At 47.1% G+C, this 19,070-nt stretch overlaps 1 protein-coding gene across 3 annotated transcripts in view; it reads left to right on the forward strand.

The window, feature by feature from the left end:
- Positions 1 to 19,070, forward strand: part of EVL (Enah/Vasp-like) — a 164,714-nt gene that overhangs the window by 26,770 nt on the left and 118,874 nt on the right. The window contains exon 1 of one of the 3 annotated variants that reach the window (XM_012531593.3): positions 13,977 to 14,277. The exons of 1 other annotated variant lie outside the window; for it this stretch is intronic. In XM_012531593.3, the coding sequence (XP_012387047.1) occupies positions 14,255 to 14,277 (23 nt within the window). In that variant the 5' untranslated portion in view covers positions 13,977 to 14,254. Of the gene's footprint in view, positions 1 to 13,976; positions 14,278 to 19,070 lie in introns of those variants that run through there. One more of the 3 variants, XM_049706517.1, reaches the window with a different exon arrangement.

Genomic DNA, 19,070 nt, shown 5'->3' on the forward strand with positions numbered 1-19,070 from the left:
TCATGTTGACAGCAGTGCAGTAATTTGCTCCTTAGTGGTGAGCTCTGTGATCTAAAGACTTAGTCTGTAACTAGTGCGCTGTGTTGTATGTGATGTACAGGCCGACCTGGCTTTACTGCGCTTCGCAGGTACTGCGTTTTTTTATTACAGGTGGAAGGTTCGTGGCAACCCTGCGTCCTGCAAGTCTGTGGGCACCATTTTTCCAACAGCATTTGCTCAGTCACTTCGTGTCTCTGTGCCACGTTTTGGTAATTCTCGCAGTATTTCGAACTTTATTATTATTTTGTTTTGTAATCTGTGAGTGGTCTTTGATGTTCGTACTACGACTCGCTGAAGGCTCAGATGATGGTGAGCATTTTTTAGTAATAAAGTATTTTCTAACTAAGATATGTACATTTTTTAAACATAATGCTATTGCACACTTAGTAAGCTGTAGTGTAAATAGAACTTCTATATTCACTGGGAAATCAAAACATTTGTGTGATTCATTGTATTGCATTATGTGGTGATCTGGAGCTGAACCCGCAGTATCTCTGGTGTGCCTGTATATGATGGGGCATAAGTGAGAATACACTATAGGCCTTTCTATAACTTGTTTTATTGTTTGATTTCTGGAAGTGTGTATCATACGATAATTCACAGTTTGTAATAATCCTCTAATGTTTTTACTCAACAGTAGTAACGTCTAGGCAGTTAATGTAAGTCTATACTTATAAAGACTCTTTGTATATGTACTTTATTTGAGCAATCCCTCGTTGAGGACATTTAGTTTATTTCCAGTTTTTTGCTATTTTAAGTTATGCAAGAATTAACGTCTTCGTGCCCTTTGGGTTTTAACTTGTTCTGTAGTGATTGAGAGGACAGAATCCCCCCAAGCTGAGAATCACAGGTGTTAGAGCGGTCAGTATTTCTCCATCTTGACCATGCATCAGACTCCCCTGGAGAGCTTGTTAAAACACACAGCTTGCTGGGTTCCGTCCTCCCAAAGTCTCTGATGCACTTCGTCTGGGGACAGGGCTGAGGATTTTCCTCTTTGACAAGCTCCCAAGTAATGCTCACACAGCTGGCGAAGGGGACCCCATTTTTGAGAGCCACTGATGTACAGGAAAAGCGCTTAAATTGGAAATCAGAAGACTTCAGTTCTAATTCCAGCTCTGACAGTAGTTCTGTGACCCTAAACGGGGGGCTGTGGTTTTCTCTGTCTTTGGTCAAAGTGGGAGGATCGGACTGACCTTTTTCTTAGGCCACTTCTCGTTATCAGTGAAAACTATGAAATCCTTCAAAATCCATGTTCTTCTGATGTCGTACAGTGGCTCTCAAGGTTTGCTTCATTCAGTGCCTGTGTCCTTTTTGCCCTCTTTTTCTTTCTTTTATTCAGTATTTACTGTGAGCCCATGGAAGGTAGTATCATAGGAGAGTTGAATGGTTTGAGAGTGAGGCTTAGAAAATGCTTATTTTTTTCGTGTTAGCAAGAATACATCTTTTAAAAAAGAACCGCAGTTCCAAATTTAGTCAGCTACCTAACAAATCCCAGCTTAGCACTAGCAATCCACAGGAAGGTCTTTAATCAGTTTGTCCTCATACCTATTAATTTAAACACCGGGGTTATATGCTGGTTGTCAGAGCTTTTTGTAAGAAGGAATATAAACACCATTGTAAGATTCATGCAAATGGAACTTTTTTGGAAACTAAGAAGCAGTGCTATTTTGGATGAGGAAAAACACTACCCTGTACATTTTAGTAGGAGATCAGAAATAGAGAAAGCCTGATTATCAGAAATAAAATATGAGAAAGAGGGGCTTCCCTGGTGGCGCAGTGGTTGAGAGTCCGCCTGCCGATGCAGGGGATGCAGGTTCGTGCCCCTGTCCGGGAAGATCCCACATGCCGCGGAGCGGCTGGGCCCGTGAGCCATGGCCGCTGAGCCTGCGCGTCCGGAGCCTGTGCTCCGCAACGGGAGAGGCCACAACAGTGAGAGGCCCGCGTACCACCAAATAAATAAATAAACAAACAAACTAATAAAATAAAATATGAGAAAGAAAAACTAGCTTTTAGAGGGAAAAAAATACATTTATCTAAAGCAGGACTTTTCACGTTACACCTCTCTTAGGCATATATTCATGTAATTCCTTTGTCATTATCTCTGCTCTCAGAACATGTGTGAAATGAAGGTTTTCCTTTTTAGTGCTTGAAGATTAGGAAGAGCTTGCATGGCCTGGATTGGTGCCTAGACTTCAGACCTTAGGGAGGACCGCTGGCTTTGAGGGCAGCATAGGTGCCTTCAGACCTGTGTGGGTTGATTTTACATGTATGCATTTATACTCCTTTAATTCCCTGCCTTCAAAATCAAATATCTTCATCCCTGCCTTGCCAGTAGGTGCTAGAAATTCCCACAGTGTTCATTCATTTGGTCGTTGCTATGATGTGAATGTTCGTGTCCCCCCAAAATTCACATGTTGTAATCCCTATGTGATGGTGTTAGGAGGTGTGGGGCCTTTGGGTGATTGTGTTACGAGGGTGGAGCCCTCAGAAGTGGGATTAGTTCTCTTGTGAGAGAGACCCCGCAGGGCTCCCTGGTTCTTTCCACTGTGTGAGGACCCAGTGAGAGGTCTGTGACCTGGAAGAGGGTCCTCGCCTGACCATGCTGGCACTCTGATCTCAGACCTCCAGCCCCCAGAACTGTAAGAAATAAATTGTTATAAGCCACGGGGTCCGTTACGCCACAACGCAAGCGGACTAAGCCGGTCTCCATTTCTGAAGGCTCCCGCTGGACTAGTCCCCGGAAATTCCCTTCCTTACTTAGCCTCTTAAGAGACACTTAACACGCCAAAGCCTTTGGAATCCATTCATTCTTTCAGTTCTTTAGAGCATTTACTTAATTAATCTGTTTGTTTATTCATTCTAATTTCCTAGCCTCTGTGGAAAATACAGATATGAACAAGACATTCTCTGATCCATTAGATTTCTTCTTTGACTTCATATTATTGTGCATTTAGTGTGGGTTGGGTTTATATGTGCCTCTCTGTAGTGGGTTTGGTTTGTGACTTCCAAGCACGGTTATATTGGAAAGGAAGGAGTGATAGGGGTGGTTTTGTGAAGTTAGGAAATTAGAGTTAATTATGGTAACTGCCTCAGAATAGCCAGAGCCTGGGGGAGGGGACTCTGTGAATCAGTGCCTGTGAATCAGATGTTCCCTTTTTGTCTTTAAGAGACTCACAAGTGTGATAGCTGGAGAGAATTCAGAGAAGCACTGAAGGCTGGAAATTCTGGAAAACAGGGCCCCCCCAAATTTCAGATGATTTGACCTAGGAAGACAAAGCAATAATTTAGACTTGACTTCAATTATTTGAAAGGATTTCTTTTACAAATTAAGAGGATATAAATGAGGCAGAAGCAAAAAATGGACCAGATAGGAAAGAACTTCTCATCCTTTCCAACCAGTTCATTGGAATGGATAGTAAGCTAGGTTTAGATATTTTAGGAAAATTACCTAAAACTTGGAGAAAAGGCAAATTGATTATTATGTGCCCTTCCAATGTCACTCAAGAGCATTGTCTAGTAAACCTGTCTAAGGGGTATCTGATATTCTTGGAGTTGACTTACTTTTGTAAAGTTAGATTTTAACTTGTGAAAAATTGATAAGTGACAGGTGATCTTTTTCTGTCCAGAAGAGATCTAAATGATTTCTGTTTAGTAGAAGAGATAACCTCAAAAGTTACAGTTTAATTGCTGTGTAGGATATTAACCAGTTTTGTATCTAATTTGGCAAGATTATTACAGCATTCTTTTTTTCCACCACCTTTGAACCAGCTTTGCCATCCTGCTGGTTCCCTCATTAAGGACTTAGTTAATACATGCATACTATATATTTGTGAGAGAGTTATGTTTTTAGCTTTTTGAAGTTTATACTTTGACAGAAATGAGTGCTTGTGGAGGATATAAGCATCTTAGGTAGCTTACCCAGGAGTGGGGTTTGACTAATTTGACTTCATGTCCTTTCAGCCCTGAATTCCCACAATTTTGGGTGTTTATATGAATTCTCTTGGTCACCTGGGTAGTAAATTGCATTTATGGATCATCTAATTATCTGACCTGAATGAATACTTAAAATTCCTGCTTTATCAAGATCTCAGATTGCACAAAGTAGAAAAGGATCATTTCTTTTGTTGTTAAGAATAGCACTATTGGGGTTTCCCTGGTGACGCAGTGGTTAAGAATCTGCCTGCTAATGCAGGGGACATGGGTTCGAGCCCTGGTCCTGGAAGATCCCACATGCCGTGGAGCAACTAAGTCCGTGCACCACAACTACTGAGCCTGCGCTCTAGAGCCCGCGAGCCACAACTACTGAGCCTGCGTGCCACAACTACTGAAACCCACGTGCTTAGAGCCCGTGCTCCGCAACAAGAGAAGCCACCGCAATGAGAAGCCCGCGCACCACAACGAAGAGCAGCCCCCGCTCGCCACAACTAGAGAAAGCCCGCACACAGCAATGAAGACCCAATGCAGCCAAAAATAAATTAATTAATTCATTAAATAAATTTATAATAAAAAAGAATAACACATTTATTTATGTAGCACTCACAGTTACAAAACACTGGCACACCTACTGTTGTATCTGACCCTCTCTCTTTCTTTGTGAGGGAGCAGGACAGGAATTATGGTCCCCATTTTATAGGTAACTAAGCTGAGCCTCCGGTAAAGTGCCCTTGCCGCAGGGCACTCAGCTGGTGACGAGTGGAGCTGGGACCACAGCGCAGCCCTTCACACTCCAAGCTCATCAGCAGCTGCACGAGGGAACCAGGGTTCAAGAGGGTCTTGATAAGAACAGTGAGCTGAAGTAGGGAAAAACTGAAGCAACCTAAATGCCCATCGACAGACAAATGGATGAAGAAGATGTGGTACGTAGGTACAATGGAATATTACTCAGCCATAGAAAGGAACGAAATTGGGTCATTTGTAGAGACGTGGATGGACCTAGAGACTGTCATACAGAGTGAAGTAAGTCAGAAAGAGAAAAACAAATGTATATTAACGCATACATGTGGAACCTAGAAAAATGGTATAGTTGAACTGATTTGCAGGGGAGAAATAGAGACACAGACGTAGAGAACAAACGTATAGACACCAAGGGGGGAATCAGCGGTGGCGGGGGGTTGGGGGGGGTGATGAATTGGGAGGTTGGGATTGACACATATACACTAATGATACACTAATACTATGTATTAAATGGATAACTAATAAGAACCTGCTGTATTAAAAAAAATTTTTCAAAAAAAAACCAACTATAAAATCCTACATCACGGCTACATCACGGCTCCAGACCCCTTGCACACTGACTTACCAGTCCTGACTCTCATCCTGTAGTTTTGTTCGTCTGTGTGCTCTGTTCCTGACTGTTGGAGAGACCTGAGATGTGTCTGAATCTTCCTTCACCCTCCCTCCCCTCTCAGGGATAGAGCGTTGCTGGACACACAGCAGGTGCCCAGGAAACAGTTCTCGAATGAATGTAGGAATTTGCTTTACGTGCTTTTATATCTTGATTCTCCCTCTATTCCTGGTAAGACTCTCTCGGCAAATTTCTGTCTCTCTGGGTGACATCGGAGCAGCTGCACTTGTTCATTCAAAAGGATAATCTGCCCTTTTATTTGATGCTTGCACTGGAAAGAGGACTGCTGACTTAACCCAATTTCATCTTTTTATGAAATCTTCCCTAAATCTACAAACTGCTGATTCGTTAATTCAGCAGATATTGATTGACTAGTCCTGTGTTCCAGGCCCTGGGGTAGAACGGGAAAGACGAGGCAGGACCTCCTCTTGTGGGGCTCCCACTCCCTTTGGCTCATGGCCCTGGTGGTGTCTTAGTATTTTTCTTTTTTCTTTGGCATGCAGGATCTCAGTTCCCCGACCAGGGATCGAACCTGCACCCCCTGCAGTGGAAGTCTTAGCCACTGGACTGCCAGGGAAGTCCAGTGTCTTAGTATTTCTGTTGAAATATTTTCAGTCTTTGCCCTGTTTCATGAAACACAACGTGAAACAACTGAGTTGTGAAAAAGACTCTCTGAAACCTGCCCCCAACCTATCAACTTGTCTCTCATCTGCTGCTGCCCCTGGAGTCCACAGCCCACCATCTCTCACCTGCACAGCTGCAGCAGCTTCTCCCACTTCCATTTCCTTCTAAAAATGAAAATCAGGTCATGGTACTCCATTGCTTAAAGCTCTTCAGCAGCTTCCCTGCTGATAAAGCCCTGCTTTCCCCTCTGTCTCCATCCCCCTCTACTCGCTCCTTCTCCGTTCCAGCCACACTTGTGGAAGGGCAGAAGCCAAGCTAGTTTCCTCCTCCCTCGGGCCTCTGTACCAGCTATGTTGTCTGCCCACACTGATCTTCCCCTGGTATTTGCACAACTGTCCCTACTTGTCATTCACATCTCAGCTTAAATATCCCTACCTGAGAGGGGCCTTTCCTGTTACCTCTTTTAAGTTCAGTAGCTCCTCCCCCATCACTCTGGTACTTTGCCCTATTTTACCATCTTTTTCTTATTTATTATCTTACTTCCTTCATTAGAATATGAAACTGAAGGCTTTAGCTTTTCACACAGAAATTTGTTGAGGGAATGCAAGGATAGTTTTCAATAACCTGGTACAGATACTTAGAGAGTGCTTATTGGGTGAGAGGGATTGATGTAGACAGGAATGAAGAAGTAATTACCAGTAAACTCCTACTTCTGAACAGTGGGAGACTGAAAAATGGATTGTGATTGTGTTTGCTTAATCGTGGAATGATTTTTTTGGATAGCTTTTACTTTATTTTATTTTTTTAACATCTTTATTGCAGTATAATTGCTTTACAATGGTGTGTTAGTTTCTGCTTTATAACAAAGTGAATCAGTTATACATACACATATGTTCCCATATCTCTTCACTCTTATGTTTCCCTCCCTCCCACCCTCCCTAGCACATCCCTCTAGGTGGTCACAAAGCACCGAGCTGATCTCCCTGTGCCATGCGGCTGCTTCCCACTAGCTATCTATTTTACGTTTGGTAGTGTGTATATGTCCATGCCACTCTCTCGCTTTGTCACAGCTTACCCTTCCCCCTCCCCATATCCTCAAGTCCATTCTCTAGTAGGTCTGTGTCTTTATTCCTGCCTTACCCCTAGGTTCTTCATGACCTTTTTTTTTTTTTTCCTTAGATTCCATATATATGTGTTAGCATACAGTATTTGTTTTTCTCTTTCTGACTTACTTTACTCTGTATGACAGACTCTAGGTCCATCCACCTCACTACAAATAACTCAATTTCATTTCTTTTTATGGCTGAGTAACATTCCATTGTATATATGTGCCACATCTTCTTTATCCATTCATCTGATGATGGGCACTTAGGTTGTTTCTATCTCCGGGCTATTGTAAATAGAGCTGCAATGAACATTTTGGTACATGACTCTTTTTGAATTATGGTTTTCTCAGGGTATATGCCCAGTAGTGGGATTGCTGGGTCGTATGGTCTTTCTATTTGTAGTTTTTTAAGGAACCTCCATACTGTTTTCCATAGTGGCTGTACCAATTCACATTCCCACCAACAGTGCAAGAGTGTTCCCTTTTCTCCACACCCTCTCCAGCATTTATTGTTTCTAGATTTTTTGATGATGGCCATTCTGACTGGAGTGAGGTGATATCTCATTGTAGCTTTGATTTGCATTTCTCTAATGATTAATGATGTTGAGCATTCTTTCATGTGTTTGTTGGCAGTCTGTATATCTTCTTTGGAGAAATGTCTAGATCCTTTTTGACCCTACTCCTAGAGAAATGGAAATAAAAACAAAAATAAACAAATGGGACCGAATGAGACTTAAAAGCTTTTGCCCAGCAAAGGAAATCATAAACAAGACCAACAGACAACCCTCAGAATGGGAGAAAAGATTTGCAAATGAAGCAACTGACAAAGGATTAATCTCCAAAATTTACAAGCAGCTCATGCAGCTCAATAACAAAAAAACCAACAACCCAATCCAAAAATGGGCAGAAGACCTAAATAGACATTGCTCCAAAGATAGCTTTTACTTTAAATAGAATTCTCAACATGGAGGCAAGGGATGTCTTTAAAACTTTTGTTTTGAAGTTAAATAGTTCAGGTGACATGTAGTTTGGGGGGAGGAGTTACTGGAGCAGGACTCACACGTTCCCTGTGCTTTCAACGAGGTGAGGGTTTTGTGTGGTTTTAAATTTTTGAAAGGTTAATTCAACTGGAATAAAAGCACGTTCAGTGCATTCAGCACATCTCTGACAAAGAAATCTGTGCCTAAGATTGTGCTCTGCCTTGTGAAGGCTTAGAAAGGACTGAAAACAAAGGTCACTGCTAGTGGGCTCCCCACCGATTCAAAATAGGAGAGTTCAGAGCCGGTGGTTCCATATCGTGGCGGATTTCTCTTGACGCTGTATTTGCATAGCAAGCATGTTGTTTCACCTGGAATGTCTGTACATTTCTCTTTTTTTTAATATTTATTTATTTGTTTGGCCGCACCGGGTCTTAGTTGTGGCGTGCGGGGTCTTCAGTTGCAGCATGCATGCGGGATCTAGTTCCCCAACCAGGGATCGAACCTGGGCCCCCTGCATTGGGAGCGCGGAGTCTTAAGCACTGGACCGCCAGGGAAGGCCCTGTCCATACATTTCTGATGGAGGTTGTGAGGGGCTAAACCCCTCAGGTCTCCTGTCACCAGCCCCCTTAGACACTGTCGCCAGTGACTCTCACCTGGTCAGAGGCCTAAGACACGTGATGGACAGAGATTACTCCTCAGTACAAGACTTTTGTACAGTATGTGAGATTTTTAAAATAATAGCTGTTGATTGTCACAGGAATTGCTGAGTTTTAGAGCTTATTGTCGGCTGGCTTTGGTCAGGAGGGCGCTCAATGGGATTTTGCAACATGCGGTAATATTAGCCACCGTGGCGTGCGGTTAACGTGTGCCAGCACTTCCTCTCCCCAGCATCCCACACACACGCTGTCATCCCCGTTCTGAGATTAGAGACTGAGGCTTAGATGGGAGCGAGTTTTCCCAAGGCTTCTCAGGCACTGGGTTCAGAACCCCAGTCTCCATAACCTCTGTGGAGAGGAGGCGGGGAGACCCCCGCGTCCGGGTCCCGGGTTGGCAGGGTGGGAAGTGGGTGGAGGTGGGAAGGCCCGGCTGGGGTGCCGAGACTCCATTCTGCAGTGAGGAGGAGTTGTGGGGTTTCCCTGGGAGGTGCTGCGGTGGGTGACTGTGCCGGAAGGGGTCAGATGGCAGGGTGATCAGGAGCTGGGGTGCGACCAGGAAGGCCACCGAGCACACTCTCGAGCGTCTCTTGTTAGGCTCATCCCCCTGCTCAGTGGAACATCTGCGGCCAGGCCGTGAGGACAGAGTCGGAGTTTCAGTCTTGTCTGTAGCTGGTTTCCCTTTATGTTCCCTCCCACTTGGTCTGTATGCAGCACAGCCGCAAGTGTATGGGCCCGTGCATGTCAGAGCGTTCCTGCTCATGTGATGGGAATGCTAGTCTCTGCTCAGATGCCCAGTCCTTGTTTTGTTGCACATACATCATGGCTGTGCAAACCTAAAAACCTAACCTAAAAAAGCGGCAGAGGGGCTTCCCTGGTGGCACAGTGGTTGAGAGTCCGCCTGCCGATGCAGGGGACACGGGTTCGTGCCTCGGTCCGGGAAGATCCCACATGCCATGGAGCGGCTGGGCCCGAGAACCATGGCCACTGAGCCTGCGTGTCCGGAGCCTGTGCTCCGCAACGGGAGAGGCCACAACAGTGAGAGGCCCACGTACCGCAAAAAAAAAAAAAAAAAAGTGACAGAGGAAACATTGGTTGTGATGCCTCAAACCCATGGGACCTCAGGGCCTGAAACTCATAGATTGTCAGTCTCTAAAGGAGCTATGATGAGGATTCAGTGCCAACAATTAAATCATAACTTCACTTTCTTGGGAAATTGACCATTTCACGTGGAAAGCCATGTTGCTGGCAAGCTGAGCGTGTGCACCTTAAGCTAAGGAAGGACAGCAGTTTCAAACATCCTTCTCACGTGGCTTTCCAAGATTGTCCCAGGTTTGGGAATACCTCCTGTCACCCACCGTACTTCTGCTCTGTTATCCCCACGCCTGTTTTTCTGCGGAAGCCTCGGGCAGCCTGCACGGCCAGTACAGGCAGCAGGTCAGTACTGGGACCTGATGGGACAGCCGGGCCCAGTCAGGAGGCTTCTGTTCATAGGATGAGACCGGGAAGAGGAAGTGAGTCCAGAGTGACAAGGGTGAGCGTGATGACGTGTAGCTCGGAGAGGCCTCAAAAGGTCAGCGCTGATGGGGCTGCCAGGTCATCTAGGCCTGGTGTTGCCGGGCTGACTCTGGTCCTGGCCCTGGTGGAGGGAGGGGAAAGCCCGGTAGCAGGTAGTCTGGGGCTCTTCCATTTTTATCAGTTTTGTGTTCATATCAGTTTCATGTTCCAAGTAAGTGGCATTTAAAAAAACAAAAGCCTAAAAAATTACTGTCTGGTTGTTCCTTCGTGTTACAAAGGGAACGTAAGTCACAGAGTAGGAGCGTGCTTTGTCACTGGTGGATGGCCTGGGATCACTCTTTTTTAAAGCATTGTATGGTCCCAGAAGTGCCACTTAGAGGGGAGTGGAGTGGCCAGGAGTCCCTGTTCCTGACACTGTGGTGTTATTAGTTATCAAGTGGCCAGGTGCAATTGCCCAGCCTCTGAAGCACACTCCTTCCCAATCTGGTCCGAAGGCCATGTCAACTCAGGTTTTCCTACTTCCTGGGGCAGCTGAACCACTTTTTCAGCCCTTAGCGGTCTCTTGTCTGGCTGTGAAATCTGGGGATTAGCCAGGGCCAGCTGGATGAAGGAGCCTCAAAGGTTTGCCATGTCCCAGCCCTGTCTCAGGGCCGCGGCTGCCTGACAGTCTGTGGAATAAGTCCTCTTAGGGAGGTAGCCTGAGGCAGTTGGGTCTGTGGCGTTGGAACCCCAAGCAGGCACAGGGGTTAAAAACTTTGGCATTAAACCTAACCAGGTGCAGGCGGGACTTCCCTGGTGGTCCCGTGGTTAAGACTCCACGCTCCCTATGTAGGGGACCTGGGTTTGATCCCTGGTCAGGGAACTAGATCCTGCATGCATGCCACAACTAAAAATCCCTCATGCCGCAACTAAGACCCAGCACAGCCAAATAAATAAATAAATAAACCTACCCGGGTGCAAGTCATTGCTCTGCCACTTCATAGCAATATGATCTTGGGCAAGTTACTTAACCACTGTGGCCTCTGTTCTCTTATTAGTAAATTGGGGAATCTCATAAAATTATGTCTCAAATACACTTGGTGCTAGGATTTGGCGATTTTTCACCATTTCTATCAACTCTACTAGGACCTTAAAAGAATTGCCCTGAAAGGTATAACCAGCTCTCCAAGAGGAGATTCTTGAGTCGCCGGTGGAAACCAGGCGTGAAGTGCAAAGGTTCTCTAACCCACCAGGCCTCATCACCACGCTGGACCTTCCTGGCGGCCATGGTAGAGCACATCTGGCAGTTCTCACCGTGCGCAGTCTCTGGGGGTTAAGGCCCCTGCTACTCCCCCCATGCCTTGCAAAGAGTACCGGGAATGTAGGTTTTGACCTTTAGACCAACCAACAGATCCGTCAAGTCATTGTGGAGTGTCTGCTGTTTACTACCCCCGCCCTCAAGGGTGGGAAGGATGGGCAGTGGGTGCTCGGTCTGGTGTCTCCTTTCCCTCGAGAAGCTTGCCCCTACCCCTACCCATCTGTGACTCTAACCAGGTAGTTTAATAAATTAAAACATCATATCATTTTATTTGGTATGGGTAAATTGTTCTTCCTAAGACTTGGATAAACTCTACTGCTTTTTTTTTTTTTTTAAAGGACTTAGGACAGTGATTTTATCTGCATATCCATTTATCTTGTATTCCTGTCCTGAGAATCACAGGACAGAACTACCTTGCCCCTCTTCCCCCTGGGAAAAAAATTAAATGAGCTCCTGTGAACAGACAGAACTTCAGTGCCAGGGTGGCCTCACATAGAGAAGAGCCGTCCCAGCGCTGTCAGCGAGAGACCACCCTGTGAAGTAATGAAGACAGTGAAGAACATCTCTGTAACTTTACATGCTTGTAAAGAACTTTCACAAGTCCTGCCTTGTCGGGTCCTTGCCCCCATCCTGTGACAGAGGCCTGGGCAGGATCCGCATTCTTCCCGTTTTACATACAGGGAGTCTCAGGCTGCCGGTGATCACAGAGTTAGCAAGTGGCAGGTCTGGGACTTAAACTTGGGTTATTTAGTGACTCTGCCTCTCCTGCGTCTTCTGATCTATCACAGTGCGGCCAGGAAGCTGCCACCCCTAGAGGGTCTCGGCAGAGGCTGTCAGGAATACTGTGGAAGGCATCTGGGCCGGCGTAGTTGACGACTGCTGTGTGGTTTGAGGGACAGAGGACTCCCCAGAGTATCCTGCTCACCAGTCAGTCGCCTCAGTTGGCCGTCATCACTTCATTACTTCAAAGAGGAGCATGTGAATACACACATGCCCTAGCTTGCTTTTGCTCCCTGATAGAAAGCTGCGGAGGTTCGCTCAGCAAACCTTTACTAACTCCTCCCTGTCAAGCTCTCTACCGGGCCCTGGGAATACAGACATTAACTTCACACAGACCTCCCTCAAGGGCCTCATAGATGTGGGGTGGGCAGGGTGCTGTAATGCAGCGCAGTTGACAGCAGAGAGAGCAGCTGACCATCCTGCGGATGGGTCAGGCCCCTGGGGACGGAGCAGCCCAGGGAACAATGGGGGCCACGTGGAAGGGTGCAGCCCATGTGGGGAGCAAGAAATAATCTGGGCTAGTTGGCCTGGGGACCAGAGGACAGAGGGCCTGGCTTATTTTGGGAACTGGGAGTGTCTAGCTGAATTTTGGGGGCTGTGAAAAGTTTTAATGGAAGAAAGTTGGAGAAATAAGACTTTGTGTGTTGCGCTGAGACATTTTTACTCAATCCCGTGACCACCGAGGAACTAAGGGTTGAAATAGGTGGACATCAAAGTCAGACTGAGAACAATTGTTCTGGTAGATTGTTAGAGAAGGGACGGAACAAGGAAGACCAGTTACTAATGCAGGAGACTACGAGGGAAATGCTGAAGGCGAGAGCCGAGGCAGTGGGTCTGGGAGTGGGGCAGGGTCAGATTCAAAGAAACCTTCCGGAGGTAGAATCAGAGTCAGTGACCGGTGTGAGGGAGAGGAGAAAAGTCAAGAGTGACTCGCTGGTTTTTATTTGAGATCTGCCTGCCTTATTTTATAAAGATTTGCAATCCAGATGCTACAGTTCTCCTTAATGGCAACTTTCAGAGCACAGCCTCAGCTCACTTGCCAAATCTGGCCAGCTCGGGCTTTACAAGCGGGGAAACATTCCTCTTTTTTTGGCTGACGTCTCGTTTCCTTTTTCTTAACTTCTGTTCTGAAATTATTACAGCAGTTTTTGTACTTCAAGGAATTGGAGCCTGGTACATATTAGGTACTCAATAAATGAATAATCAGATAAATGAGGTCACGCATCCTGGTTGACCTACAGGGTGATGTTGTTCGTGGTAAAGTGCTGGGCATAAAATGTGAATTCTGTCATTCCAGAGCAGCTTGTGCATTTGTGCTAAAATAATGTTTGATAGTGGAAGGGTAAAATACAGAATTCTGAAGAATTTCCGGTAGCACGCAGCCCGGTATCAGTCTCCTGTGCGTTCGCTGCCCACGGTGGTCATCGTACCTGACCCTGAGCACAGCGGTGGCCGCGGGAGGGTGAGGTGACCCAGCAGCGCACGGGGGAACAGATCGCACTCTGGTGCCTTTACACTCTTGCCCCCCACCCCATCCCCCGTACGGTTCTTACTGGGGGGGGCATGTGTTGTGTGATTTCCCCAGGATCCCAGGCGTGCCTGGGGTTCCACTTCTTGCCCGGGACTGACCCAGCTCCCAGCGTGGAGCCTCAGCGTTCGCTGCGTTAATCAGACTTGCTGGAATGATCACGTGGTCCTCTAGCTGCCTGCCTGTCAGCTGCTGCTCGTCAGCAGCTGGCTGGCTGGAGGCTGCAGGCCCGTCTGCAGAAAGCCTTCTACTTCAGAATATGGGGGGTCGGGGGGTGCAGACCCGCCTCTTTCTTCTGCACTTTGCACCATCTGACTGACTAAACGGTTGTCCTCCGAACCAGAAAGGCTACCGGGCAGTATAAGGAAATTGTCTCTGACTAGGTCATGTTTGCATTTGAAGAATTCAGGTATGTTCTGGGTTTTCCACATCAGTCTGCCGCTGGGTTTTTGTTCTCGCTAGGTTTTTGCTGTGTAATGACAGCTTAGGCTCTGGCTCGTTCTCACAAAAGAAGGGTTCTTTTCTGTGGCGGGGTTTCTCCCGGTCACGGGGGCGGGAGGCGCGGAGGTGGTACCGGTCCAGGCTGTTTACTGCAGGACAGATGCAGCGTGGGTAATTGGTTTGATCGTGTGTGAATGTGCCGAGGACCCCACCTTGTGCCTCATCTGAGCTGTGCTGTTGCTGGTGTAGAGGTATGAACACAGAATAGGAACTGCTTATCCAGAAGGAGTCTCTTGCTGCCTTTTGTTTTTCTTCCTTTGTCAAACTCATGGAGCCTGACTGCTCTTTTGAAAAACGCTAACTGTAGCGGTGAAGGTGAAAATCCTGCAAGTCTGTCTGCTTAGTCAAGATCTGATCTGGGCTCTGATTTTGCTCGTTGTGAATAGTGATCTCGCGCTGGGCGGTTTTCTGGGAAGTACCCTCATGATGTTTTGTTAACAGGGTCCTTCTTTGCTTTCGTCAGCTTTTCAGCTGCTGTAATTATTAATGCTCCAGATTGAGTCTTTTGTGAACCTTATGCCTTCTCTTTCCTCCATCTCTCCTCCCTGGCTATGAACGTAGGGGCCGGGGGGTGCTCCAGAAGAGATAGTCTCTAAGAAATGAAAATAAAGGAGCTGGGATGGGAGGGTTACCGGCTCATTCTTGTGCAGGTCTCCACCTCTTCGGAGCGTACGGAAGACAGTGTGTCTGTTTCTAACCTCTGACAGCTCATTTCTCAGATGGAATTTTTGTGTATTTTAGAACTGAACGAAAATACCATATTGATGGGCGAAGAAGTGATTGTGTGGGAACCTCCACGGGCCTTTTTCGTTCCCTCCAAATGTTGCTGCAATAGACATGAAAATGATAGTAGAATTACCACCTTTCATTACTTGTAAGAGGAAACTAGAGACCTTTTGATCAAAATCAAGGGAGAGGATGAGAGCATTATCAGCTTTCCACAAGGAAAAGCAGGGCTACGGAGCTTGTTCCCGCCCTTTCTATAAACTTGGGGCTTTGGATCCAGGAAGTTACCCTTTGTTTAAGAGCGTGCCTCTGCATTATTTCTAATGGACTGGGTTTGTGAAAAGAACATTCTTTCCACGAGGCAACGTGCTCGGATGACATGGGGTGACACCGTGACCAGAACTTACAGTTTTAGGATAGCTCCATTAGATAACTAACAAGAATTTATTTAATGCCTGGCATGTAACAGTAGATAGGTCCTTAGGGAATGAATCGTGAGTCTTGGGTTCTAATCCGAGTTTCAGAATTGGCTTTCCTGATCCTTGTGAGAGCTACGGAAGAGCTTTGTACATCGTAGAAAGTAGTACGATGGTGAGGCTCAGATTTTATTGCTAGCATTTGTTTGAGATGGAGTAAGTCTTGGCTTCTGCCTCGAACAAGCTTGGAGCCTTTCGTTGCATTTTGTAGTCAGTGGGGAGGGATGCATATCAACAAACCCACTCCCACCGTGGTGGCACCTAGTCCCGGAGCCAAGAGCTGGGTCTGATGAGGTGGAAGGGGGTTGAGTTAAAGGCCACTGCTCTGCTGAGCTGAGAAAGTGGGGAAGTCTGTTACCCTTCAAGTTTCTGCCAAGTGCTGGGTCTGATGAGGTGGAAGGGGGTTGAGTTAAAGGCCACTGCTCTGCTGAGCTGAGAAAGTGGGGAAGTCTGTTACCCTTCAAGTTTCTGCCTAAGCTGGCCCTGAAGAATTTCGCTGAGTATGATTGCATTTTATGACGGCTGCACGGGGGCCAGACCAGGTGGCTTTCTTCTTTAGTCATGGGGCCTGTGCACATGGGGGCCAGGTGATTGTGGTGGGGCAACACTGCGCTCGAGAGGAGCTTAGCTTAGCTTTTTAGTTTAGGTCAGGTCGGTCCTGAAGCTCTAGCACGCAGCAGAATCACCCGGAGGGCTCACGAAAACCCACCCCCAGAGTTTCAGATCCAGCAGGTCTGGAATGGGGCTCAGGATCTGTGTGTCCGATAAGTTCCTAGCTTTTCTGATGCTGCAGTTCTGGGGACCAGACTTTGAGAACCATTGGCTTGGGGAAAGCAGACGTTGTCGTTGTCGTTGAGGTGGGAAGTCTGAGGCAGAGGCGAGGAGGGAGGTCCAGGGAGGAGCCAGAAGCTGCAGTTCAGGTACGGGCAGGTGGGCCAAGGCGGGGGTGCAGGCGTGAGGGGGGCACGCTCGTGGGGCGGCGGTGGAAGGGAACACTGGGACAAGAACCCGGGGACTTGCTTTATAATCCTCGTTCTGCCGTGTGCTCCTTTGGGGGCTTGGCCAGCCTCTTCATCGTTCTGAAGTCTCAATTTTCTCAACTGAAAATGGGGATAGTTGTTCTTGCCAAGAAAGTGTATAATACTGTTAGAATTAAATGAGATGACATAAACTTACTTAATAAATTATAGCACTCTTTCCACATGAGTATAAAGGGAGGAGAGGACCCTGGGGGTCTCCATCAGGTTATCTGGACACAGCCCTCCGTACACACACCCAGCTCCAAGAGCGCAAGGGCCACGTTCATTTTAAGAGGAAGTCTGATTGACAGACACGTTTACCTGCCGTTACTCCCTATTGGACTCTGAGTTCCAATGTGGTCTGTCAATCCTGTCTTTTTAACTTTGTCTCCTTAGTGCCTAAAACTGCTTGACACACAGTAAGGCCTTAGTAAGTGGCGGACGCAGTTCATTTTCACGAGGACTTAATAAGGAAGAAAAGGCAAGCAAGCTCTCTGGCTAGCTCGGCGCAGGCCTGGGATAGTACCATGGTGCCCGCCGAGTGTGCTGGTTCAGAAGAGCATGTCGAAAAGCTGACATCTGACCTCCTGAGAAAAATGTGAAGTGTCCTCAGCACACCCCCATGGCAGGAGTGCCAGAGAACTGCGAGCACATTTCACGAGGAATCTCCGCGATGCCCTCACTCTAGAATGGGCTGCTGATTGTCGTGACGTGCCGGGGCCCAGGGCCCAAGCCTGGAGCGCTGCAGGGTCCCGAGAGCTTGAGAGACCGGGCCGGCATTTTCCAGCTGGTTAGAGGGTTTCTACCTTCCACTGACTGCAAGACTGTGTTGTCCTAACACGAGACCAGCTGTTCTAGCTGGCTGTGCTGGGAGACACACTGCATTTGTGTTTTTGCTTTAAAAAAAAAAAAAAAAACTTCTTAGGCGAGATGTGTGCTGAACTGATAGTTTAAGTCAACATTTACCTGTTAACTGCACACCACAGAGGCTATCCTCTGAGCCCTGCTGGAGACAACTTTGTGGCATACTGTCTAGTTTTTCCTCCACCTCTAGACCCAGAATAATGACTGCATCCCCTTACCGACCCTGGAATAAAGAGTTTGAAATGTGATTTTCGGCTTCATAATCCCTCAAGTGAGAATGGAACCCAAATCAGAAACTGCTGTTTCTCAGAATTCCTGCCGCTTATTCTGATTTATTTCCAGAAGGAATGTGGTATACCAACTCCAGTATTTAAAATCCACAGTTGGAGGGTTTCCCCGGTGGCGCAGTGGTTGAGAGTCCGCCTGTCGATGCAGGGGACACGGGTTCGTGCCCTGGTCCGGGAAGATCCCGCATGCCGCGGAGCGGCTGGGCCCGTGAGCCATGGCCACTGAGCCTGCGCGTCCGGAGTCTGTGCTCCGCAACAGGAGAGGCCACGACAGTGAGAGGCCCGCGTACCGCAAAAAAAAAAAAAAAAAAAGTGGCATCAGGGAAGACCTGAAGTTCGCACACGAGGAGAGCCCCACCACCCCGTTCGAGTGTCCAGAGCCCAAGCCAGCTTAGTCCCTCTCGTTTCCCAGGGTCCTGTAATCCCTTGAAGAAACAGATATTTAGGTACAGTGACTTTCACACGGTGGTGAGGAAATAAATCTCAGATCAACAGGAGATGGAAGCTGGGCTGGGCAGGGAAAGGAAAGGTACAGAAACTTGATCACTGAGTACCTACTATGTACCAGACACTGCTAGCTGCTTTGCCTCTGGTAACTTTAACCGACATAAAAATGAAAACAGAGGCTCAGAGACATGGGACTGTCCCCAAACCTCCAATCCATAAATAATGTTAAGTGAGTGAAGGAAATGAGAACAGAGGCTCAAAGGGGTGAGGTAATTTCCCTGAAGTCACCCAGCGGTTATGGGGATCTGGTCAACTTCAGTTCAGTCCTTCTTTCTCTGATACTCTGGGCCTAGAATGCCATCCTATGAATTGACCTTGTGTCTTCCAGCCAGCACAGCCTTTCTGAGTCTCTCCTCTGGGCCCAGAGCCTGTCGTAGCTCCAGGCACTTGGCTCACCTCCCTGACTGTGGGAAAAGATGGGGAATAGAAGAGGAATATTCTGCCCCCAAGGGTAGAACAGACTGACCCCTCCTCCTAGCTCCCAGGGCTCCTAGTGATGTAGCGATGTATCAATAGTACTTACTGTAGTGCAATTGTGTAACAATCAGTTTCTTTCACATCCTGCTACCCTACTAAAGTATGAGCTCTTGGAGGCCAGGAGGCATTATCTAGTCATCTTACCTCACTACCAACTATTAGCCTAGTATCAGCTCTAGGAGGGATTAGTAAATGTCTGACTATTAAATGTCTACACTACTGATATTGTGGGCATTAGAATAACTTTAATTGAATAAGTCACAGTCCCTAACTGCGGAGAGCTTACAGTCACGCTGTCTGATCCCCCAGGGCTATTAGTATGCACAGCCACGTGGGTCTTTAGTA

This window comes from Orcinus orca, chromosome 2, assembly GCF_937001465.1.
Source record: "Orcinus orca chromosome 2, mOrcOrc1.1, whole genome shotgun sequence".
In the NCBI taxonomy this organism is placed as follows: Eukaryota; Metazoa; Chordata; class Mammalia; order Artiodactyla; family Delphinidae; genus Orcinus; species Orcinus orca.